The sequence below is a fragment of the Neodiprion pinetum genome, chromosome 5, assembly GCF_021155775.2.
Source record: "Neodiprion pinetum isolate iyNeoPine1 chromosome 5, iyNeoPine1.2, whole genome shotgun sequence".
Taxonomy (NCBI): Eukaryota; Metazoa; Arthropoda; class Insecta; order Hymenoptera; family Diprionidae; genus Neodiprion; species Neodiprion pinetum.
The window spans coordinates 11,751,225-11,775,649 of record NC_060236.1 but is presented as its reverse complement, the minus strand read 5'-3'; the positions used below and the strand labels follow the sequence as shown (position 1 = coordinate 11,775,649).

The 24,425-nt window shown below is 36.4% G+C and overlaps 5 protein-coding genes and 1 long non-coding RNA gene across 10 annotated transcripts; 3 read left to right on the top strand and 3 right to left on the bottom strand.

Annotated features, from left to right (window-relative positions):
• The first annotated feature begins 1 nt into the window (after position 1).
• LOC138190974 (uncharacterized) lies at positions 2-6,930 on the top strand. Of its 3 annotated transcripts, XM_069136117.1 has the most exons (7): positions 2-299; positions 1,166-1,518; positions 1,583-1,842; positions 1,906-2,025; positions 2,086-2,493; positions 2,554-6,610; positions 6,802-6,863. In XM_069136117.1, exons 2-5 carry the CDS (start codon positions 1,455-1,457, stop codon positions 2,341-2,343), a joined length of 702 nt encoding a protein of 233 aa, XP_068992218.1. In that variant the 5' UTR covers positions 2-299; positions 1,166-1,454; the 3' UTR covers positions 2,344-2,493; positions 2,554-6,610; positions 6,802-6,863. The 3 variants fall into 3 exon arrangements, with proteins under 3 accessions (XP_068992218.1, XP_068992217.1, XP_068992219.1); XM_069136116.1 differs by having other exon boundaries at positions 1,906-2,493; XM_069136118.1 differs by lacking the exons at positions 2,086-2,493; positions 2,554-6,610 and having other exon boundaries at positions 6,802-6,930.
• A 32-nt stretch (positions 6,931-6,962) lies between these two features.
• LOC124218994 (putative nuclease HARBI1) lies at positions 6,963-8,591 on the top strand. 2 transcript variants are annotated; one of them, XM_069136115.1, is made up of 4 exons: positions 6,963-7,269; positions 7,363-7,484; positions 7,574-7,754; positions 7,914-8,591. In XM_069136115.1, exons 1-4 carry the CDS (start codon positions 7,099-7,101, stop codon positions 8,541-8,543), a joined length of 1,104 nt encoding a protein of 367 aa, XP_068992216.1. In that variant the 5' UTR covers positions 6,963-7,098; the 3' UTR covers positions 8,544-8,591. The 2 variants fall into 2 exon arrangements, with proteins under 2 accessions (XP_068992216.1, XP_046481983.1); XM_046626027.2 differs by having other exon boundaries at positions 7,363-7,505.
• On the bottom strand, positions 8,173-10,637 carry LOC124218995 (uncharacterized). The gene is made up of 3 exons (XM_046626028.2): positions 10,302-10,637; positions 10,116-10,190; positions 8,173-10,036 (listed from the first exon to the last, which is right to left on the bottom strand). The coding sequence occupies exons 1-3, from the start codon at positions 10,309-10,311 to the stop codon at positions 9,378-9,380; spliced, it is 744 nt and encodes a 247-aa protein (XP_046481984.1). The 5' UTR covers positions 10,312-10,637; the 3' UTR covers positions 8,173-9,377.
• A 3,378-nt stretch (positions 10,638-14,015) lies between these two features.
• On the bottom strand, positions 14,016-15,736 carry LOC124218696 (uncharacterized). The gene is made up of 2 exons (XM_046625386.2): positions 15,371-15,736; positions 14,016-15,268 (listed from the first exon to the last, which is right to left on the bottom strand). The coding sequence occupies exon 2, from the start codon at positions 15,229-15,231 to the stop codon at positions 14,266-14,268; it is 966 nt and encodes a 321-aa protein (XP_046481342.1). The 5' UTR covers positions 15,232-15,268; positions 15,371-15,736; the 3' UTR covers positions 14,016-14,265.
• Positions 15,737-16,363: 627 nt separating this feature from the next.
• On the bottom strand, positions 16,364-17,751 carry LOC124218698 (uncharacterized). Its single transcript, XR_011177116.1, has 3 exons — positions 17,409-17,751; positions 17,049-17,217; positions 16,364-16,879 (listed from the first exon to the last, which is right to left on the bottom strand). It is a non-coding gene; the product is annotated as an uncharacterized lncRNA (long non-coding RNA).
• LOC124218695 (transcription factor E2F5) lies at positions 17,749-24,161 on the top strand. 2 transcript variants are annotated; one of them, XM_046625384.2, is made up of 7 exons: positions 17,749-18,115; positions 18,554-18,663; positions 20,766-21,036; positions 21,123-21,346; positions 21,694-21,803; positions 21,904-21,951; positions 22,986-24,161. In XM_046625384.2, the coding sequence occupies exons 1-7, from the start codon at positions 18,008-18,010 to the stop codon at positions 23,093-23,095; spliced, it is 981 nt and encodes a 326-aa protein (XP_046481340.1). In that variant the 5' UTR covers positions 17,749-18,007; the 3' UTR covers positions 23,096-24,161. The 2 variants fall into 2 exon arrangements, with proteins under 2 accessions (XP_046481340.1, XP_046481341.1); XM_046625385.2 differs by lacking the exon at positions 17,749-18,115 and adding an exon at positions 18,161-18,303.
• Positions 24,162-24,425: the final 264 nt, after the last annotated feature.

Genomic DNA, 24,425 nt, shown 5'->3' with positions numbered 1-24,425 from the left:
TGCATTATTAACATTTTCAAAAAAGTACTATAATTTTTTGTTCGGTACTATAATGCCACGGCCCTGGTCACATAGCCCCCCACGGACGGGTTGGGAACACTGCCGCGTTCCGTTCACATCTGTCCGGCCCGTGTTACGGATAAACAAAAATTTAAATGATGTCATCTACGGACTATCGTGTGAAGGTGAGGACCACGCAAAATATCCTGTTGTGCAGTCTTAGGGTGTTTTAATCGTATTTTCCAGAAAAGTAAATCCCAAATACTAATGAAAGAAACATCGAAAATTACTTTCAAACGGTAAGTAATATATTTTTAAATAAATTGTAGATAAATACACCGACAGTTTGCCTCATCTCCATGCATACCTATATCAATTTTTTGAATTTTACAATTTGTACAAAGCAAATATGACAATTTAAAACGTACAGACAACCTAACCAAATCAAAACCTGAAATGAAACAGTTCAACGGTCTGGTATTATTTCTTCGGCATAAAGTATTTTCACTTACTACCATTTGTGCTATGTATGAGATAGCGAACTTTCATCTAGCATACAATTTAGAATTCAAAGGCTGAGGGTCAGAGACTAAAATGGCTCGAGTGTACACAATTGCCATTGACATCGTTATTTATTCATTTCATACCTCAGCTATGTGCATTTCACAGAGGACAGATTCGACCATACTTTCCTTAGGGAACGTACCCATACTACGTGACCTATTTTTTTAGATTTTTCGACCCCTCCCCCCCTTCGGTGACTTCTCGTAGTATATGCCAAGACCCCCCATCCCCCCCTTTATTTTTCACGTAGTATTAACTTCACTGAAATATAAACTGTCTGACAAACAGTGTCTGTTTACAATTGGCTGACGTCTCGGCATATGTGCGTCAGCGCCACCAACTGTGAGTTTAAAAAGCACTAAACACTGCGCGCTATATTCAAATACAGGTTTAAAAAATACGAGATTTCTCTCAGTAAAATCGACTACGTGACAAAAAGCTGAGCCACTCCCCCCCTCCTGTGACTGATTGTAGTATTTTAAAGACTCCGCTCCCCCCCTTAAACGGGTCACGTAGTATGGGTACGTTCCCTTACCTGTACAAGGTGTAGAAAAGACGTTCCTTCAGAAATAAACATTGTATGTATTTATTTCCTTTACAGCTACTGTAAATTTCACTCTATCTAATAAAAAAGTTTCGAACAAATGAACAGGTATAAAAAGATTATAATAACAATAGTATAAAAAAGATTATAATAACAATAGTATACGCATGAAGTTGGCGGTGGGGTGAGATGCCGAAAACAAAACAAAAACCATCTAGCAAACAAAACTTTCTTTGACAGCTGTCATCGGCTGTTTATGACAGTCTTTGACAAATATCTTCATAGGTATCTGTTTCTGACACGCAAAAAATGAACATGCAAACGAAAATTATCAACATGATTCCCGATGGGATTTGTCTTTACGCGCGCTGGCGTATTGTGTATACGGCACTCAAGATCGACACGCAGAGGTGAGACTGAGTATCGTTTCAAATATAGTGGATAATTGGTCTAGATTTGCGGGTTTTATTACAGGTAATGAGTCAAACGGTGCCGTGATTAGGTCACCTGGTGATTACAAATCACATATGAATAAAAATGGAATTTACGGGGGAGAAGCAGAATTAGCTGCAGCTGCGGACATTTTTAAGATATGTTTAATCATGTATCGCGAAGAACAAATTCATCCACACCGAATCGGATCCCAAAATGAAACACAATTGTCGCTACTCTTCACCGGCGACGGAGACAGTGGACACTTTGATGTCTTGCAGAACCAAAACAAAATTCAGATAGTGAGTAATAAGTATCAAAAGTAACAATCAAATAATAGTAAATCTAAATATATCACCAAACAGTCAAAAGGACAGCCAGGATTTACAATGACAATGGAGAAAGGAGAAGTTTCAAGCAGCAGACAAGGCGATGAAGATGGTGGATGGTCGGAAGTATCACAAAAGAAAGAGGAAAATAAAATTGTAAGTGCGAAGAACCAAATAAGCCATAGAATAATATCCATCAAATATTCGTATAACCAGGTAAGAGGACGACCAGGATCGATGTTGACTACAAGAGTAAGAGGTGTTTTGCGGAATGAACAGCAACGCAAATATACAGAAAAAAATAATATAAAGAAGGTGATTTTGGAGAATAACCGGCAGAGCGTTAGTAAAAATAATTCAACGAAGGGTGTCGAAGAATTAGAAGAATCGATTGTGATTATTGATTTGGAAAATAAATCAAGAGGACGACCAACCAATGTGATGGACATAGAAGAGCAAAAAATTAGACGATGAGAACAGCAGCGAAAATATAGGGAAGCGAACAAAAAATATCATACTGGCTTTTCAACCAACGAACAGAAAGGAGGAGTTTCAACCAGCAGACAAGGCGATGGAGACGGTGGATGGTCGGACGTATCACAAAAGAAAAAGGAAAATAAAATTGTAAGTGCGAATAACCAAATAAGCCATAGAATAATAATAAACAAATATTCCTATAACCAGGCAAGAGGACGACCAGGATCTATGTTGACCACAAGAGAAAGAGGTGTTTCACGGAGTGAACAGCAACACAAATATAGAGAAAAAAAATAATATAAAGAAGGTGATTTTGGAAAATAACAGGCAGAGCGGTAGCAAAAATAATTCAGCAAGTCAAGGAGATAGATTGATATCAATAGAGAAGGAACACTAATTTTCAACCAACGAACGGAAGCTTAGATTGATGAAAAAAAGAAAAGTAAGCACAGAAGGAATTGAACTGGACAGCAAGAGACAACGAGTAGATGAAACGACAGACGAAAAAGAAGTGTATCAACGACTTATGAGCAAAAATAACGTATCTGAAATTCATGTCTGTAATGAAATATTAAGTGACAGTAATACGTTGACATCGATGGAAAAGGAACTGTCTGTATTCAGTCAAACAATAGAAGATAGCAGAGACAGGTTGGAATTAGACAGACACAGAGAACGAGTGGAAGCAATGAACAGTGAATCAATCATTGCTGAGCATCGTTACAACGGGGATATTGAAAAAGGCATTTTCAAAACTGTGGAGCAACTAGACATGGGTGAAATGAACGTAAAATGTAAACATTGTAATGCAGAAAGGTTCAAATATGAAACAGGAAGGGTGGCAAATAATTGCTGTCATGGAGGAAAAATAACATTACCATCATTAACGAAATATCGTGATGTACTTCAACGTCTGCGAGAAGGGAATGACGAAGTATGAGGACACTTCAGACAACATATACGATCATATAATGACGCGTTTGCGTTTGCATCATTCAATTGTACCGTGGCAGATCTGGGGAATCCAGGACCATATGTGATGAAAATAATCGGGGATGTGAGTTACAAAATATCTACAAGTTTAGAGACCGCAAACAATAACCGACCGAGATATGGACAAATTTACATCTACGACGCACAAACTCAGCTAGCGCTGAGAGAAAATGACGCAAGAAGAGCAAATCTGTTAGAAATTATTGGTAGACTGATAATAGATATCAATCCTTATGCAGCAAATTTTAAAACAACGTACGTGCGATTTGTTAAGGGAGAAAGCCTGGTGAGATTAAACTTTATAGCACTCAAGGAAGACGATAGACGGCGGTACAATGCGCCAACTTGTGGTGAGCTAGCAGCTCTGATCGTTTCAGATGACGGGGCAGTATCTGAAAATATAGAAGTACAAGTATTTCCAAAACAAGACCGTGCAGTTGGATATGTGCCGAAATATTCGCATCACGTTGATCCAATGACTTTTCCATTACTATTTCCGAGCGGTGATTTAGGATGGAGCTATAATATGAAACACGTAGGAACAAACAAGAAAATCTGTCCTGTTCAATACTGTGGACATCGATTGAACACAGAAAATCAAGTTGACCGAAACCCGATTCCGACTAAGCGTTAGGTACAACGCAGAAAATCAAACTGACCGAAAACCGATTTCGACTAATAAAGCGTCACCCCGCCTCGAACCTACAAAATGGAGACCAGCTGCACAAAATAATGATTGCAGGAAAGCAATTTTTGAAACACAATTTCATGTAATCTTTGTGTTATTCCAATGTAGAAAATCTATTTTACTTTTTTTTGTCTTTCACTTAATTAGGTTTATTCCTTCATAAAGCAAGTGTAGGTTAACCTACGCATGTCAAGGAAGTACAAAAATCTTTAAAAACTTGATCAGCCGTAGCTTTTGCATTAATAACCAAGATGGGAGCTGATACAGAAGAAAAGGTTTGTTTTATCAACCAATCCTCATGCACCTCATGAATAGTTCTGAGGAGCTCTAAATAAATGTTCGATTCTTCCTCACGAGAACGGGATCTGACTCGGGCGAAAGAAGTTTCTGGGGAAACTCGCAAATAAACAATTGAATCTACTCTGAGCTCAGACGAGCGAAGGCGAAGATCGAATTTTTTCATCAATCAATGAGATTCGAAGTCAACTTCGAACTAAATTTAAAGTGAAAAATGTTAAATAAATTTATTTGAAAAAAAAAGGATTGATATCAATTATTTGTACTTATAAACCAGACGCAGTAAACTATATCTCTATACGTAGATATAAGTAAAAAAATCTGAAAATATTGACTATAGCAAAATAAGTCGCCGAATGCAATTGGGGTTGCATGGCATCGGGAGTTTTGTACATGTGAGTGGTGTAACATCCGACCGGAACGTCCGTATGTTTTATCGACTATTATTACTGCATGTTACTTTTATCAACTAACCAAACTCGAAGTACGAGAACCTTGTAACCATAAGGAATTAAAACAACTGTCCAACTATTTGGAATATCCCTAGATGGAAATAACTATGACCTTCACTAACCAAAGCTTAAAAACCATGTTACGAGATCTTCGCACTACAAAGAGCTATAATATTATTATACGTTATTATATATCACTATCATATTAATACCATAATTAACTAACACGATTATATCCAATTATTATATAACACTCGACAATGCCATTTGTGCATTCGGAGCTGAGAGCTATACTATAAGCAACCTACGCTATACCATATAGCCTGGAGTATAGAAGACTGTAAAACCATAGATGAATGTATAACCAATATAATGTAAAGATAGCACTGCTGCAATAATCCATAAAACCAGAGAGTGCAAAACCTTCAAAACCGTGAATACTAATTATCCAGCATGAATTATACTCTCCTCCGTAACGCCGTATTGTAGGCAACACGCGCAACGTTTTGAAGGCAATGCAGATCTCCAATGTGAAGCCATACAGAGCTTCATCTAGAGAACACATTAGGAGAGTTACCGACGAAACGATTGAAGGTAAATCAACTCGCAATAAACTCAAAGATGCATACGTGGCAACGCCCAGTAACAGGCAACTAACAAACATAAGAAAAACGTTCTAGAAGCTTCCAAGCCGATTTATATCAATATAAGAATTAATAATTACAGAATAGAATTATATACGAAAGCACACATGTAAACCTGCTCTAAAACTATGAATTATCAAATTGTTAAATATCCTAAATCTGTTAGGATAGTTATAACACAAACACCTCAGAATATTCGCAGCAGCGCGATTCTAACAATGTTAAGCAAATAGCAACTATGTCTCATAAACAATCTCTATTGTACTCCAGGTGAATAACGACAGTAATCAATTATAATACATATGTAATTTTATATGTATAGATACACGCTATAAAACCAACAAACGGCGAGTAACCAATATGACAATCTTAATATATAGACTTTGTAACGAACAGGATAGTAGGACTATTCAAAAAGTAAACAGGAACTAGAATTCAGCGCATCGTGACCCCGAAAATGCACGCGGCACTAACATACACCACGAAACATGGGTCACCACTAGCGCATACGCACTGCGATTACCATATTAGGAAATAGCTGCTGAAAGCACGAGACGGGGGGAAGAAGCACGGTAGCCGAGGGGCCAAGGGGGGCTTGCGCCCCAACAACAAAGCCCACGCAGAATGGAAAATTACAGAACAACGACCCCGCACCTACACCACCGCACCAGCGCAGCGTTATACCATATGTAAAAGCTTGCAATATAGTAATAGCTAAAGAACTAAGATCACAGGCGTGCATGCGGCGAAGATGTCGTGCCCTAATTATAATTCCTAGAAAAAGGGGGAGGTGCGCAAAAGTTGACAAAATCTAAAGAAGAGGATCGTTCTGCGCAACGATCGACACCTATAAAAACGGCGACCGATCATCGGATCGTCCTCTTGGTTTCTACCACCAGATTCGTCATCTTGTTCCGGTACAGTCTCGCGGTAAAATCCTTTTGCCTTTTGCATTTAAACTTTTCATACAACGTTACTCTACCCAAAAGTCCAGCGAGCTTTCAGCTCCATTTTGTCATATTAATTTAAGATCTTACACTATGTAACTCCGTTTTTGTGACTGGAAATATTGGATTTATAAAATAAATCCAAGTTAATCAAAGTATCCAAATATATTAAAATCAGTCATTCCGTTAAATCCTCTCACCAATCTACGCTGCAAGTCATTATATCCAGAGTATTCTCAAAAAGTAAGCCAATTAATTAAATCTTTTATCCAATAATTACTCCTTCCTCGGTTCGTTCGATTAGAGCGACAGAATGCCCGTTGTCCGGTGTATTTCAATACTTTATCGGTAATTGGTGACCCACACTACTGATGTGAGTCTAACTGTAGCTGTGTGAACGATTCCGGTGTCTAACATCTGGAAATTTCCACCAGGTACCGTTCCGACGTCACAGCCTGCTCGATCATGTCCAACCTGTCTCTCTTGCTCTACAAGCTGATTGGCCGACACGTTTCCTCTCATTGTCAGCTAATAAAATGCAGAGTGATAGCGTTTTCGAGTGAACGCTCTCAGAGCACTCCAGGAGCGAGTTTTGTGTTCGAGTGAAAACCGAGCAGGTTGAGTGTAGCGACCGCATGTTCGAGTGACGGTTGAAATACTAAATTTTGATTGGTCTATGAACAAAAATCTGCTCGGAAAGCAGGGGTCAGAGCGGTTCGAGCAAAACAAGTATGGCAGAGCCAGTTCATGAAGTGCGAATAATCGAGGAGTTATTTTCGTCAGAGAATTCCGATGATGAAGAAGATATTTTATTATTGCGGAATATCGCCAATAGAAGACGAAAAATTCCGCGCATCCAAAATTACATCGCTGACGTTGTTAACCACTATAACGATAAACAAGTACGTACATAACCTCACAATATCTTTATTTATTGAACTATTGAATTCCAAGGAAGTTGGATGCTTGAACTACAATTGTTTTCTTTTTTACAGTTCAAAAGTCATTTCAGAGTGTCGCGAGAAACTTGCAATTATTTAATAGCTTTATTCGAACAGAGCGAACATTATCCCAAAGGACCACCTTTCGGTGGTGTGAGAATAAAAACTGCTGAAGAGTACGTTCTATGTTATTTATGGTGAGTGATAATTAATGATACTTTGTTTTTTGTTTTGCGATGACTTATTAATTTTTTTGACTTAATAGGTTTGCAGGTAACAAATCTGTTTACCGCATTGTAGCTCAACTCTTTGGTTTGAGTTTGTCAACAGCGCACGCAATGATAGAAAGTGTAACGACTTATTTAACAGATGAATTGGGTCCACTGGTTATCAGATATCCTCGTACCTTGCAGGAGAAACAAGACATTTGTGAGGAATTTGAGGAGGTAAGGTAGCGAATATTTGACTAACATGTTAAAACACATCTCCTCTACATTGGTCTAAAATATTCTGGAAAATTTTTTCCAGATTCTAGGGAATATTTTCACCCAGGTATAATTAGGGGCAGCAACGAGAACGAGTTTCACAATACATATAAATTTCAGATTGCAGGATATCCAGGAGTATGCGGATGCATTGATGGTACGTTTATAAACATCCGTACACCCGCACATAAAATTAAGTCGACCTACGTTAATCGTCACGATACAACGGCATTGACTTTGCAAGGAATATGCGATGCGAAGAAGAAGTTCCTTGATGTGTTTACTGGAATACCAGGAAAAATTCATGACGCGAGAGTATTTACTTTGTCATTTATTCGCCCTACCGTGCTATCAATGGGCCCAGATTTTCATATACTCGGAGATTCTGCTTATCCTATATGTGAAAATCTGATGACACCGATCCGGGATTACGGAAATTTAACAGATGAACAAAGAGAATATAACAGGCGATTCTGTTCAACAAGAGTTTTAATCGAAAATGCTTTCGGGCTTTTAAAGCAAAGATTCAGGCAACTAATAAGAACAGATATGTGGGGTGTTTTAAAGACATCGAAATTTATACTATCATGCTGCGTGATGCATAATTTATGTATCGAAAGAAACGACTTCTTGGATGGAATTGAACATTACATGGCAGAACCTGAGCCTGAAGCAGAGTTTATTATAAACGATGAAGCTCGGCGTTTAGGTGTATTGAAACGCAATTTTCTGTCCAGGCAATTCATGTAAATATAGAAGCACTGCGATTTGTAACGTACATCATTTGTCAATTTATAAGATTTGTAAAAAATAATTACTGTAATGTCTGATATGGTGCATAAAATATTCACCTACCGAAAATGTTGAGGTCTAGATCATTAAAGATGAAAAATTATTAAAATTGATGGTTGAAAAATTATGATGTGGAGTTAATTAACAGAAATAAAAATACATTTTATAAAACCTTGTCGTTGCTTATATTTTTTGACTAAAAAATTAACCTTATCAAACATTATAACGAATGATAAGAAAACATCACAAACAAATATCACAGGATACATTATCACAACATTGACGTGACATGATACCGATAAATAATCTCACTGGTTTGATTATTCTAACCTGAAGTAAGTTTGTCGTGCAACAAAGCTCGGTTCGAATATTTGTCGGGGCCACATCTCTTAATGTTCAAAATCAAAATACCGCAAACAAGTATCACTGCAATTCCTGCAATTTAATTTGAGCTTGGCCCTTTTTTGGATATTTTTTAAAGTGAGAATTGATAATGTATCCAGTGATATTTGTTTGTGATACTTTGGATGAGACTTATTTTAACAGGTTGGGAGTAAATATCACATTTTTTAAGTTTGAACTAATAATATAACAAATAAATTTGAAGGATATAACAAAAAAATATAATAATAATGTGATGATCATACGTAATATTATAATAGCTAATTCGACTGGTTGCACTGGTGCACACAGAGTATATTATCATATTTTTCAAAAGTCTATGGCAGAAAAGGATGAAACTGCACTTGGTGCACGCCAGTGCAACCAGTTAATTTTCTATAAATATCAGTTTTATTCACTTTGCTTCTTCAGACAATATTCCGTGAAGATTTTCATTTTCTCTTGATGCCGACGTTCTTTGTTTTCTTCTTTTTTTTCTTGCAATTCAACATACATAGCGAGCAGAGGATCTTGTTTTTTTTTTTTAGTTCCACCTCTTGCAGCATCTTCTTTTCGTTTTTGTTTCAATACGCGGGTGTTACCCACAGACACAAGAACTTCAGGCTGAACACTGTCGTCTATACTTCTGATGTTGTCCATTTCCTGCTGGTACGGCACAACCTTCGCGTCGTTGCCTGACTGCTTGTTATGAGTAACAGCTAAACCTTTACGATTCCTTACAGTTTTAAATCGTGACTCGCATTGTTGACCATTTACATATTTACTGAAGGTTGTTGAAATGTCAACCGCAATGTGTTCCCACATCTTTTTTTTTGTTTTGAACTTTTTGAATGGTCCAACGTGGTTCAAGTTTTCGGCGTACAGATCGAGCATCATTTTGGTATCATGGTCATCCCACTTCACAGTAGCATTGGAGCTATTGAACGTTGGCAGCAATACATGCGAAACAGTCCGAATAGCAGTCGTGCTGCCAGATGCTTGTATACTAACGTCACGTTCTAGGTTATCCCCGGAAGTATCAACTGTTTTGGACGAGCAATTTTCTTTATCTATAAAAAAACGACTGTCATTCATGTATTTGTCATCGTTATAAGGTAAAAATTTTTTTACAGTTTTCCAAAAACTCACCGTGCAAGTTCTTAGGCAGTTCAATACCCAGGCTTGACAGAAAACTTTTGGGAACATATGAGATGTTTTTTGTACCTATGGGCAAGAATAAATGAGTGTAATGGTCATGAATTGCATTGATAAATTTATCATTTTATAGTATTCTGCAAATTTCATAAAAAGAAATACATTTTTGTACCCTCTTACCATTTATCATAACCTCGCATAACACGCCGGCATCTGTTTCAATACCTGCCTCGTCGTCATCTAACACAATCCTCCTGAACACAAATGGAAGTTTCTTTTTTTTTTTGTTCGCTCATGTTGTGTTATTTTTATTGGATATCCACTGTTAATTTTGATGTACAGTATCAATATCAAATTCTTATGAAAAACAGAAAAATATGATGCTTGAGATAACAAAATGGCCGTATGTAAGACATATACGTAATATGTAAGACCGTGGCGAGATCGCTCCGAGATCGCTCGGACAGAATTCCAAGAGTGGGGGAACTGCTCTCAGAGCGTTCTGAGAGGGGATCTGGAGTGTTCACTCGAAAACGCTATGAGAGAGACCAGGCTTTTACGTCCGTGGACAGACTCGAAACGCAGCAATACATTTTACTTTTTGATTTCGTTGGAAAAAATCTTTCTCTTGAACTGTCTTCCATTTTTTTTTATTTAAATTTACGTTTGATATTATGAAATGTGTATTATACGACTTCTTTCAATCAGTTTCGAATTGAAAAACCGATTTTGACCAAAATTTAACTGAAGTCTCCCCGTAAAACAAAATTAGTCATGTTCAACAGAAAACTGTAATTGTGGTGCGTGTGTACGCATAGTCACTTAAATTCACATCCGATTTTATTGGCAAATCTCGTCAATATTTGCTCAAATTTCTGTGGCATATGTTATTTCTCATAACGACATCATTTTTTCTAATAATGACTTTGAAAGAAATTCTGTTCTTGCAATATCAGTTTCGTAGCCATTTGCGCGCATAAAAAAGCGCTCTAAAGATCGCATCTTAGGATTTAACATCTTTAACCCCTTGCCCTACAACGAGTGAGACTCGTGGTTAGAAATTTGGGCCAAAAACAATAAGCACGAGCCTGACTCGTGGTATTTTGACACGTGGTCGACCTTATTAGTTTATTGTGGCCCGAGCAATTGGAAGTTAGCAGATAGGACAAAGGGCTTAAACTCTAAACTTTCAGGTAAAATCGCAGAAATAGGACTGCATATATCCGTGGTGAAACTCGAAAGACACAGATAATAAGCCAAGCAATTTTGTTAGTATGGTCGAGTGTCCCAATTGTAAATTTGCAAATTTTGTTCCAGTAGAATAAGACAGATATCATCTCAGATATTGTACTTGCAACCTATATTGTTTTTGCTAATGTTTTCTGACATATTCATTTAATTTGTTTTTAGAAGTCTCTGAAGCTGCAGGAACAATTGTAAAAGTGCGATTAGTTATTTACATTAACAATATGTTCTTTCTATTTTTCAATTTCGAAATTAGGAATAATGTGAAAGTCAAGTACACGTCTTACTATCCAGCTGTTGCAAATAAATGTTTCGATTTTTTTGGAGTCAAAATTTTCATTATGCTATAACTGTATCAACCTGATGTTGAGTCATGAAATTTATTGCCTGACTACATGCCAGCGAACTTCTAGGAATTTGAAAGCCTACTTCGCACCGAAACGGCAATGCTTGAATAGAAAAATATAGCATTCGATCCACATTTGATCTCTCCGCGCTCCGGCATGAAGCGTGGGCGATTCATCGAGAATACCACGAAGTATAGATACAAGGAGTCTGAACGTAATGTTGAACGAATGGTCGTAATTTAGGGGACAGATTTTTTTGCCGGTAGAGTGCGCCACTTTTTAAGAAGCACTCGTTTAAATTCTTACGCGGGAAGTCTTGTTGCTATTGACACCTCTCTGGAAAAAAATATTCTGAGAAATGTGGAATTAAATACAAAGTTTTAGGATTTACATTTAACTTTTCTCTCCGTAGCACTTTTATTAAAACATTTGACTAGAAAATGCCCCCGCATTATTATGAAATTGTTAATTCTTTTTTATGCTCGTCACAGCCAACAAAAATTGATATATTTCTTGTCGTATCGTCATTTATATCAGAGATTGTTGAAGAATCATTATTTAATAGCAAGCTACAATTGTTTTCATTGTCGTCATTAGTATGTGATTTTGGCTCAGCTTTCTTCCTCAAATGAACTTTCTGGTATTCATACACATATACACTACCATCTTTTAAAATCTCTCGATCAGTTTTAATCACATTCTCTGGATTAAAGTGTAATTCGCAAATAAAACTGCTAGTTTTTAATTCTTGTCCCAAAGCTGAGCTCCATTTACTACGCAATTCAACATCCTTAAAAATAATATATATTTTTATATTTAAGCAGATAAATAAAAATATTTTTCAAATTTTAGAAAACTACATAAATTTTAGAATTATTTGTTAATAACACAAATTTTCAATATTATTTTGAGGTTTCTCACTTTTTGTGCTTTGAATAAAGCCACTTTCTCTACATTCTCACTTGCCTTTCGGCCACTAAGACAACCATGAACAGCACAACACCTACCCATTGTTTTCTTAAAATTAATTTTAAATAGATAAATTTTTATTTTATATTCAATTTAATTAATTTTAACATTCGCGAGCTAGTATATGGTGTATGTTTACGTGTAATAATAATAATAACAACGGTACGTCCTGAGTACTTGCGCAGCCAGTGGCAGAAACGAGAACTATGATTTAGGTTTATTATTGCGTACATTAAAGCCCGCTGCACACGGGGCTTGTTTTGCTGATAGATCGCATGCGGGGTACTAGGATGGCTGCTCTGTTGGGAGCGCTGCTAGAAAGTGGCGCCTCTGATGGCTCTGAAGCGTGGTCGCGTGCTGGATTTCGGTGATAGAACGTGTGCTATTTTTCGTGATGGTTTTCTTGCGCGTAGCAAAATACTATTTTTAAAAACCTGATAAAAAAACGACGAACGAGAAATTTTTATTTTCCACGTGTTCCTTTTCAAAATTCAAAAGTCGAAAAAAACACCCTATCGTGCCTTTATCTCCGTAGAAAAGCAAAAAAAACTTTTAAGCAGCCTGAAGGGAATGATAAATGAGAAATTTCCATTTTTCATGTGTTCCTTAAATTTTCAATTTTCAAAAATCGACAAACAAACCAGAAAAAAATGATGAACGAAGGAAATTTTTGTTTTCCACGTTTTCCTTAAATTTTCAAAATTCAAAAATCGAAAAAAAACAATCATGACAATTTCTTCGATGTAAAATCTTGTTCGATCGAGGGGGAATAAATTCTGGTTAGAAAGTGACAGAAAAAGAGTACACCAACCTGTTTTGACATCACCGACAACCAAAAAATCTTGATTTTCATTTTCTTTTATAAATTTCCATTCCATAAGTCTCCTGTTTGTTTTTTCATTTCGTTATTTATGTTTAATATTTCACGTCATTCTTTATGTATAATTGTAAGCATTAAAAATTACTCCAATTGCTAAAATTAAGGTCAATGCAAAGCGGCAAGATCGATGAAGGAACAAAAATTAACTACAGTTCACAGTTCTCAGGAACTATGGATTTTTCTCGGTCGAACTTTTCTCTGTGACACCAGCTTCGATAATCGTTGAGAAAAAGTCGTAAAAAAATATAATCGTTCCCTTCGTCGCTTGCACTTCGAACGACACTCTGGCCATTCACACTCTCCGGAATTTCTCGAAATTTCCCAGAAGTCCTCGGCGAATATCCAAAAACTCGAGAATCTGTGTAATTTTGGAGGGATTCTTTTTTCAATTGTCGATGCTGCTTAGTCAAAGAGATATTTTCAAAAGTCTTTCGTACACAAACAAAATTCGAATACTATAAAACCAGTAATGGCATTTATTTATTTCTGTATAAACATTGTACAAATACTGTCAAATACAAATACAAGCCGCGGCCGCAGTGCTAGTAAATAAATTAATAAATGAATAAATACTATGAACTTGCTCGTAGAGCAACGACTAATAGTTACCTCGTTCAATAGCGGTATATTGAAATGGCACTATGCCTGTAGTATTAAAGTATTCACAAAATTTATCTCGTATCTCTAGAACTTCATTACTGCTTCAGTTATTTCTCAGATATAGGGAGGCATTCTGCCCTTCGGATAATTGTACTGCATTACAATTACTATCAACTCGGGTTGAGATTCTGTAATTATGCGGTACGTACCATTGACTGGAATCATTGTTAGATTTATTGATTAAATAATTATGTAAAAGCACACACGCGTAAGTTATTTTCTCTACTTTTTGAACGGAGAGAGATATCGTAGAAAGTAAAACGCGCCATCTGTTTGCCAGTATGCCAAAAGCGTTTTCAACAGTTCTGCGAGCACGGCTCAATCTGTAGTTGAATATTCTTTTGTCAAGCGTCAAGTTTCTATCCGGATACGGCTTTAACAAATTAGGTTTCAAGGCAAATGCGTCGTTACCGACAATCACGTACGGTAATTTGTAACAAAAGCCTGGAATTTCACATGGAGCAGGTAAGTTCAACGTTCCATCGTTGATCTTAGTCCATAATGGGCTCTCACGCAAAACAGCAGAATCGTGCATACGTCCATTTCTTCCGACGTCAACGAACAAAAATCTGTATTCAGCATCGACAAGACCCAGAAGCACAATGCTGTCTTTTCCCTTATAATTACGGTAAATCGATCCGTCACTTCGAGGGGGACGAAAATTGATGTGTTTCCCATCCAGCGCACCGATGCAATGAGGAAAATTCCATAAAGTATCGAATTTGTGAGCGATAACCTGCCATTCCTCCAGCGATGATGGGAAATTCCATACTTTTGAGTCGAGTACTTCTACTATTGCTCTTAAAGTTTCGTCAATCACTTTTGAAATTGTGTTCGCGGCTATGCGAGTGGAGTAGCTCAAATCTTGAAAGGTATTGCCCGTTGCTAAATATCGAAGAGTCACAGTGAGTCTGTCCCTCGGTGATATAGCTTGACGCATAACGGTATCCTGTTTTTTTATGGCCGGAGTCAGAAGTGTCAACAACTCATTCCAGTCATCTTCCATCATTCAAGTATAATTGGTGAAACTGGCTGGATCTTCAGGGCTAAACAAAAATTTAGTATAAATATGCATTGAAAAGTCAAGTATAAAATTGAAAATCCAAAAAAGTAATAATAAATAAAATGAAAATCATATGGTTACATACCCGAGCTCACGAAATACCATATTTAGAACATTCTGTCCTCTATCACGCCGTAACAGCCACTCGCGACTCCACAATTTACGTTTTCGTTGTTTCAGTAGATGTCTACGTTTAAAAGCAGTTGCTACAGCTGACACGATAAATGCTTTCCTACGTCGAATTATTTCAGCCGCAATAGTTTGTTGCACTCGAGCGTCCATGGTACTGTTGAGGTTAGAAATGCTAGGACTACGTATTCGCCTATACTTTCTCTCTAGGCTCCCTGCACGCCAGCACGCCTAGCGACAAGCATCGTATGAAGCCAACCCAACGAGGGTGCCATCGTTGCACCCAGCGCCACAGCCAACTTGGAACCCAGCGGTAAAATCTAGCAAGCAATCCAGCAGCAAAACAAGCGTTGTGTGCGGGGGGCTTAATACTATGAAAACCCCGATGTGGAGACTACTCTCGAACCTCGATCGAGCGTTCGGTAGCAGCGCAAGGTACAATTTCAGCAGCTTCACTAGTACCGAAACTTATTTTTTTAACCGCATTAAAATAAAATGGGGTAAATTGCATTACTGGATCATTGATGTGGCATAATTATTGATAAAATTAGTCGAGTTATCTCAGCCTCAGCTATAAGGACGGTTTATAATGTCCGTAACCGTAACCGCTTCGGTAGAAGTTTCATTTTGCGTAGAAATTTCAAGACTCGTTTACAACCTCCATAATGTATGGCCTCGCTGTTGGTTGCATCTGCAACGGATAGCGTTTGAGCTTTTCTTTACATGCAGAATAATATTTCTAACCTCAAACTCAAGTAAATTTTGCTAATTAATTATGGTTTGTAGTGTGAGCTCAGTTTAAAATGAAACGAAAGCGTTCGTACGCAGTAGCAACTTTAGGGTTAGTAACAGTGTTATATTTTCTGATAAAGAAAAGAAAAAAACAAAGGCGGAAACGGCGTTGGTGGATTCGTCCTATGCTACTCGACAGAAAAGAAAAAGGACAATACAATAACCTATTCAAGTTTATTCAAATTTTTTAAATATACAAGAATCACTATCGTCGCTTTCAATTACATCCATGAGCTCTAGTATGCGTCTCCGTGCCATCTTATTTTTTTTCTTTGATAATTTTTTCATTTGACTGTACAACATCATACAAAAATTCCAATTTATATCAGATTTTGTATCTTGGTCGTTGCTCAAAAAGTGCTGTACGGTTTTCAATGTATCTTTCACCGTTTCGATCAGATCTTCATTGTTGTTTTTTTTCACTTTTTTTCCATTTCCTTCTTGTGGAGGATTCGTTAATGGGACAGTTCGCCTTTTCTTGGGCGGTAAATTCTCCTTTCCATTTTCATCTGTTATAATCATGCCGATAGAGTCCTCTTTGTACTGATTTTCATCATTCGAATTTAGAAATTCATACACATCCCAATCATGCGCTGACGGGTCCATATCTGGTTCTTCATCCGAAGACAATGTTTTCTTCTGGGAAGAGCATTGTGGAATATTACCAATTGTCCTGTAAAATAATCGAGGTATAAAACATACATTCAACAATGATCATTAAAGCGAATTTCAGCTGTGAAACATCGTTTTGTCCTTGGTCAATAAATTTGATAGAAAAAGACAATTATGTTTCCAAGATAAAAACAGTCTTAATTTGCTATCAGACGAAAAATGAAACTTACTTTCTTGGTTTGACGTGCAAATCGAGGAATTGCATCGCTTTGAAATAGCTTGATGGCTGCCTGTCGGAAACACCGCCTGCAGCTCCCGATGGTGGACCAATTCTGGCACAGCGCTTTTCCCGTGAAAAACGCTCACGCAACAACTTCCACCTCTTCTCACAATCCTCAGCTACAAAATATCAAGATAACTTTAAGCTTGTATCTTATATTTTTACAACACATTATGAAGAAATATAGTAGTTTGTCGTCAATGAATTTGGGAAAGATTTATTAAATTTGTTATAAAATGTGTTATGTATAAATTTTATACATATATGTTTATATATAAACATACAAAATGAAGTAACCTTAAACACTTACTTGAAATATCCAACTCCCGGGCAATACGGAACCACGTATTGTTTTTTTGTTACCCTATCTTTATAATCACCGCTACTTTTATCATACAAGCACGGGGCTTTTTCAACTAGTCCAATTAATTTCATATCGAAGCTTTCCATTGTTTTGCTTGCTGTCGTATCTTCAATGATTTATTTTTCCTTTCGTTTTGTGTGCTTGGGGGTGGGGAGATGGACGGATATAATCTGCATTCTGATTGGCTGTCCGTAGAAACGCTTCAGTAGAACGTTCAAATTCGGCTAGATTCTACTGAAGCGGATTATACTTAAGCGCCAGCAGACAGCGTTGTAAACCATAGTACGGTTTTTCATATCCTTTAACTTCCTACTGAAGCGGTTACGTTTACGGTTACGGACATTGTAAACCGTGCTATAGGCTCCAATCGGTCCTGCGGCCGTTTCCAGCACATACCTATACGTTTATGTTGCTTCGGTCAAGAAGACGCCCTCTATGATTTAAACCCGAGTTTGAGTTCAGCCAGTCGGTGATGGCGTATCGCGTGCGGCAATTTCGAAGAGGAGTGCGTTTCGTTTTGAAAATTTTGACAACGGCCTTTTAAAATGGCAGACAATCAGCAGAGCAGGTTCGAAAAGTCACTCGGTTTGCTGACGACGCGGTTTGTAACTTTGTTACAAAAGGCGAAAGACGGAGTATTGGACCTGAAAGTGGTGAGCGGCGTCGATACGTAAGCTAGCAAAAAGTCACCGCGAGATCTAGGTTAACTTATTATGAGCATATATGTGTACGTTTTCTGCTGGTGTGGTTCCTCTTGCGGGAATTTTGAAAAAAAAACAACATGACAAAAATGCCAGACAATGTGCAAATCACGAGTTCCAGTTCATGAATTACAATGCGGGTAAATTTTATAAGGGTTTGGAGTTAACCACAGTTGAATACAGAGTTCATAATGAAGAAACTAATCTCGTTAGTTTCCTAACCTGTAACACATTTTTATTGTTGTATGATAGATAAAGCACTCGAAATTTGAATTTATATATTATGAGAATAAAATTTCTGACTGCGTGTGATTATTCAATGGTTATTACATGAAACGTTCAAACTTTTACAAGACTGATACATTAATCTGTGCCAACACTTTCCCTTAGGCCGCTGATATACTGGAGGTGCGACAAAAGAGACGAATATACGACATCACTAATGTACTCGAGGGAATTGGGCTGATTGAGAAAAAAAGCAAGAATAGCATACAATGGAAGTAAGTTTGGACATGATAAATATCATTGCATTATCACTCAAATAGTAAGGCACGGCACAAGCTACTTGCATATTTGTAACAATGTGCACATTTCAATTTCGGGCTTTTAATTTTTCAATGTTCATTTGCTCGTTTTGTTTAATATCACTCGAATTTCCGTTTGCTTCAATACATCAATGTTGCTATTGATTTTCAGACTAGAGTATGATTATTTATAAATCATTGATCGAATTATAAGTAATAGAAAAAGCTGTTGGATACACATAAACAAAAACAAAAAGTATTACGATGAAAGTGTACTACAGATATCAAATAGTTTCCAAGTTCAAACATGTCGTAAAGTTCAGAAAATTTCTACTTTATATAGAAATGATGGTCTTGCAATTGTGGTTTAATTAAATGAAAGAGTAATTTCAGAAGAATGGCTGGTTCAATGGGACGGTGCCAAACCACATACCCAACATCTGTAAGGAAATGTGACATATTTGAATGTGATACAATTCAAAAACCATGCTTGAGAGACCGTTTGATTTAAGATTTTGATGATTCTAACACACTGCAATCAGAGATCTTCGCAATCAACATCAAACCCGTCCAGTGATAAGATTTTTCACACCATCCAATTGCTTGATTATGTATCGATTCATAATCACGGCACTTAACGCAAGCCATGGAGTTACCTCAGTTTACTGGATCCTCCCGCTTGATAATGATTCTCGGTACTTGTCTTATACAGTGAATTTTATTTGGTGTTCCAATCCTATGTTGTTTCGTCCAGATTTTTATTTGGTCATAGATTTGGTCATACAAAATTTCAGAGAAAATATTGAAAACTTCGAAAATTTGAAAGAAGTCATTGAATTTTATTCAATTTCATCAATATATTTATTTCATGTGAAAATAACCGTATATTCCCCTTGTTAATCCTGATTTTATCGAAAAGCTAAGGAAACTATGTAAAAAATATGCTTCCAAACAATCAATATTTCAATGGTTTGAATCCTCACGCGACCAACGCAACCTGATTTTCGGATTTTTCACAAAAGGTTGCATAAGAAACTGTCATTGAAACGTGTTTTACCGTGGTATAAATTTATGATAATTTGGAGATTAAATTTCTCTAACTTCCACAAGTATTAATGCTAGTGGTTAAGGCTCATGTATATTTATTTCAAATCTTCGTTCACTTATCTTCTTAACAATGAATTTTCAGTGGCAGTTTTTTGTGCAATTTTTTCTGAAGAATCTGGATATCATGGAATCGTTTGGCTGCCTGAGGATAGAGTATTGGAACATTAACTTTTTAGAAACATCATTTTTTTACCTTATTTTTATAGATCTTCAAAAAAGTTATGCATACATTCATACGGCTTCAAGAGACTTATCATTTAAAATAGAAATAAAATTGAAATACAGTAGAACCTTGATCATCCGAACCCTCAATTATTTGAACATTGGCGCGAAAGATACATTGTTGCTCGCTGCCACCGCCGTGAGCAACAATGTATCTTCGCGAAAATCGCGGGCATGCAAAAACGCGTTACAGACGTTCGTTGATATAAAATTGACGATGTCATAAAAAAATATAAACAAAGGCATTCGAGTTTTTTCAGGTGTTTAAAATACATGCATACACACACGCACGCGCACACACACGCACACACACACACACGCACACATATATTTCAACGTTACTATGTATGTCAAATCTTAATATATATGTATGTACTGTTTTTGTGTAAAAATGTGTTGTTTGTGATCTCAATCCAAAAAACCCACGGTTCGATTATCCGAACTAGTCTCTGTCCCAATTCGTTCGGATAATCGAGTTTCTACTATATCTTCATCAGGTTTATAGAAAAATACTTTTAAGAAATATCCCTTTTTTACAGAACTCCAAATCTACCAACCCTTCAGAGTTAAATGTATACAGGAATTTTGTAGTTATGCTTCAATACTTGTTGCTGATGATGATGCCGCATTTAATTTTTGCCCTGAACCTCCTTCTTCATTGGCCATTGCTCTTTTCGAATTTACCATCTAATATTCATTACACTGATGAATTAATGATTATGGTATTACAAAATTTAACGTATCATCAGAGGTGCTGGACCTGGGTGTAACACACAAGAAGTTGGTGAAAAGCTGACCGAACTGAAGGATGAAATCAAGAAACTAGAGGAACACGAACAGTTGTTGGACACGCATACCCAGTGGATTCAACAGAGTGTAAAGAACATCGAATGTGATTTAACAAATAAGAGATACGCTTACCTCACGTATGAGGATGTCAAGAAAAAGTTTCAGAATGAAGTTGTGTTGGGTATTCAAGCTCCACCGGACACATTACTCAATGTACCAAATATTGCAAAGGTAAAGAGGAGCGAAATGAAAAAAATGTAGTAAATATGGCTGTAAAATTTATAATTTAACTGTTGGTCCTCTGTTTTGACATTCAGTTAATAGAAGAGAATCTTGATGAAATTAAGAATCCTAATTACGAGATATCCATGAAGAGTGCATCGGAAGAAATTAAGGTGTACATGATTCAGCCAGAGCTCGCTGAATGTTATGACAACAAAGTACTTGAGGCCAGACTTCGAGAAGAATCTAAAGGTACTAAGAGGGAAAAGGATGGAGATGATAAGAAGGAGGAATCCAAGCCAAAGAGAAAAGTTGGAAGGTAAAACATAAGGCATTTAAATATTATTAATTAAAAAAATGAGTTGAAGAAAGGTACTGCGCCGCTTTCGCATCAGAACCGGTGAGTTCACGTTTCTGACCTGCAAAAGGCGAAAAATAATGATGAGGGTCTTATTTGGGGGATGGAAAGTCGTAAATTTAGGCTTGTTCAATTGGATCAGACCCTACAAATATCCTCTATAGAAATTTTATTCATTGATCACAAATCTTGTTCCCTGTGTAGGTTTTTATCAGCTGGAATTGAAGAGAAATCTTCAATACAATGTTTCTTGCAAATCAATTGCCTGAGATGCAAATTAAAACTAATTCCATTTTGCTTCTGTTCAGGCCACCTAGAGGGGCTGGGAAAGTAGACCCTGTATTATCAGACGAAGACGAGGAAGAGGATCCAGAATTACTCGAAGCGAAAATTATACTCAGCGATGTAGCAACGTCAGGTAAAATATACTTAAACACAAAATATTCATATCGTTTAAAATGTCCTGAATTTTATTCATTTCATCACTTGTGTTTTCATTTGTTTTTGTGTTTTCTTAGACATTGTCAGAACAGATTTGGACCTACTGGACGAGTTTTATTCAGATTGTAAGTTTATATTGTCGTTTTTAATTTTTACTACATCTACTACACAACTGTAAATGATTTATTATGTCTTCTTATTTGCCATTCTCGAAGTCGCTTATGAAGTTTTTGTTTCGATAAAGTAATTTATAGATCTTCTGAAACCCATAGTATTATAAGCCATATTTATTTTATGATTAAACCTGATGTCAGTATATGTCAAATAATTCTTCCTTTTGGCTTTTGCATCTACAAAAGAAAGGCAAACTCACCAATTTTGCGAGCATTGGAATGAAAATTTCGTATGAGTTATTTCATGTCTAGCCGGACACTTTGCGAGTAAAATATCGATTGACAGTTTTAATTTTCCTGAGACGTTTTTGTGTATGCTTTCAATGAACAAATGAGAGGTGTTTAACTGCAAAAATTGGTATCTGTATTTTTGATTATGTAATACGTCAAATTTCAATTTTATTTCAAACGCTATTTTCTAGCAGCTATATCTATCAAAGTAGTTAAGATAATTGAACAAACAAAGACGCATCGGGTTTTGAAGTAATATAATATAATTTCTTTTGAGTACCAATCTGCTGTAAACTTGATTATCTGAATTCTTCGACCATGCTCTTCTTTGTCGATTGCAAATTTTTAAATCTTGAAAAAAAAAATTGTATTCATTTACTAAATATACATTGATCATACTGGTATAAACCACGATGTAGTATTCGTTTTTAAATTACCGTTTGAAAAAAAATTATATGGCATGAGTTTGAAAGGTATTTCATGCACTGTTCGATACCTGTATTTTTCACACTAGAAGGTAAATGTGGGTATCAAATTTGAAATTTAATATTATGTCTTAACATAGAAAATATGGATATTACATTTTTTTCGTCAAATGGGGCATAACTCGCGTATAAAAATGATTACTTCTCTTCATTTTCGTGTCAAGATTTCGAAACATCGAAACATCAGTTATTGAGTTTTTTTCAAGTTGAAAACATCAATTATAATATCCAACTTCATGTTAAAGTTTTTGTTTACATATATTTTTACAGTTTGCGGACCTTTGGTGAGACTCAGTCCACCACCGGGAGAGAAGGACTATCATTTTCATCTTAGTGAAAACGAAGGACTCTGTGACTTGTTTGACATAGTTGCAAACTGACGGCAATACATTAAAAAAAAATAGTTTATGGCTCTGCGGTATCGTGAAGTTCAATTTTCAGGTGTTTTTACGCCTGATGAATAAATTGATGTGAATTGGATTTGACAATAATGCGTCATACCCGTAATCACACTAGATCATTGTCGACCACCCTGTATTGATATACATGTATATAATATATATATATACATATATACATATAAAATCACGTAGGTAATATGTATAATTGAGTAATGAAAATTGCGGGCCAATGCAAAATTATTGGCTCTGATACCTTAATTAAATGGCTATATTGTGAAGTACCTTTTTTGGCGTATTACATACGTGAAAATAACTGCCAGTTAGCGATGTCTATTTTTAGGCAATAGATTCACACGCTGTAATGTTTGCTTGGCTACACTCACAAGAATTCCACGTGTCTTATGTTAGTAAGGATTAGTGATTAGCATCCTTTAACCTGGGATGCTAGGTAAAGTATTACCTAATATCGTATCTTCACAATTTGTATAGCAATGCCTGGGTTCATGAATAACGTGACACACTTTGTTAGCGCCATTGATTTAGTTTACGAAATCTAGGAAGGCTATGTTATGAAATTTTTAAGTATTTTATAAGAGAAAACAACCCCCTGTGTAACGATGACAACAAAAAGGTATACCTGTCTATCTTATATACATTTTCGAGTTTTTACCTGTTAAATTTGCTAACTAGCTTATGTACACCTGAGTAAAGTGGACTCTGCCTTACTGCTGCCTAATTTTAGTAGGTCGGAAATAGGGTTGGCTGCACTGGTGTCTAACATACGCGCACATTGAATAACAGATGCCGCGCCAGTTCGATGAGGCGCTGCCAGAGCCAGCCGTATTTCTCACCCACTGAACTGAAAGGGTCAGAATTGACTACTCGGGTCTGCATACAATGTGTATGTGCTAACGAGATCATATAAGGTGCATACAGATGTACGAAACAACATTGTGTTGCTGTTTTATCTATTATACAAATAGAGTGTAAGACAAAACGAAAATAGAATGTCTTTTTATAAAATAAACTTCGAAATATGACCAGATTTTAGATCAGTCGGACCATAAAATTATTTTCTTCCTATCCTTGTAACAACACACCTTATATCCTATATTTGCGACGTATTATTGAAAGCAAGGTCAATCTGTGCTTCAAACTTGTAAGAGATTTTTTCAAGAATCAAACCTCTAACGAATTCATTATTGCTATTATTTCGCGAATGGCTTACAGACAAAATAATGAGGTAGTACAATTCTGTTTATTACAGGTGCATGATTACTGGAAAACTCGAATTTCTGTATTCTAGAAT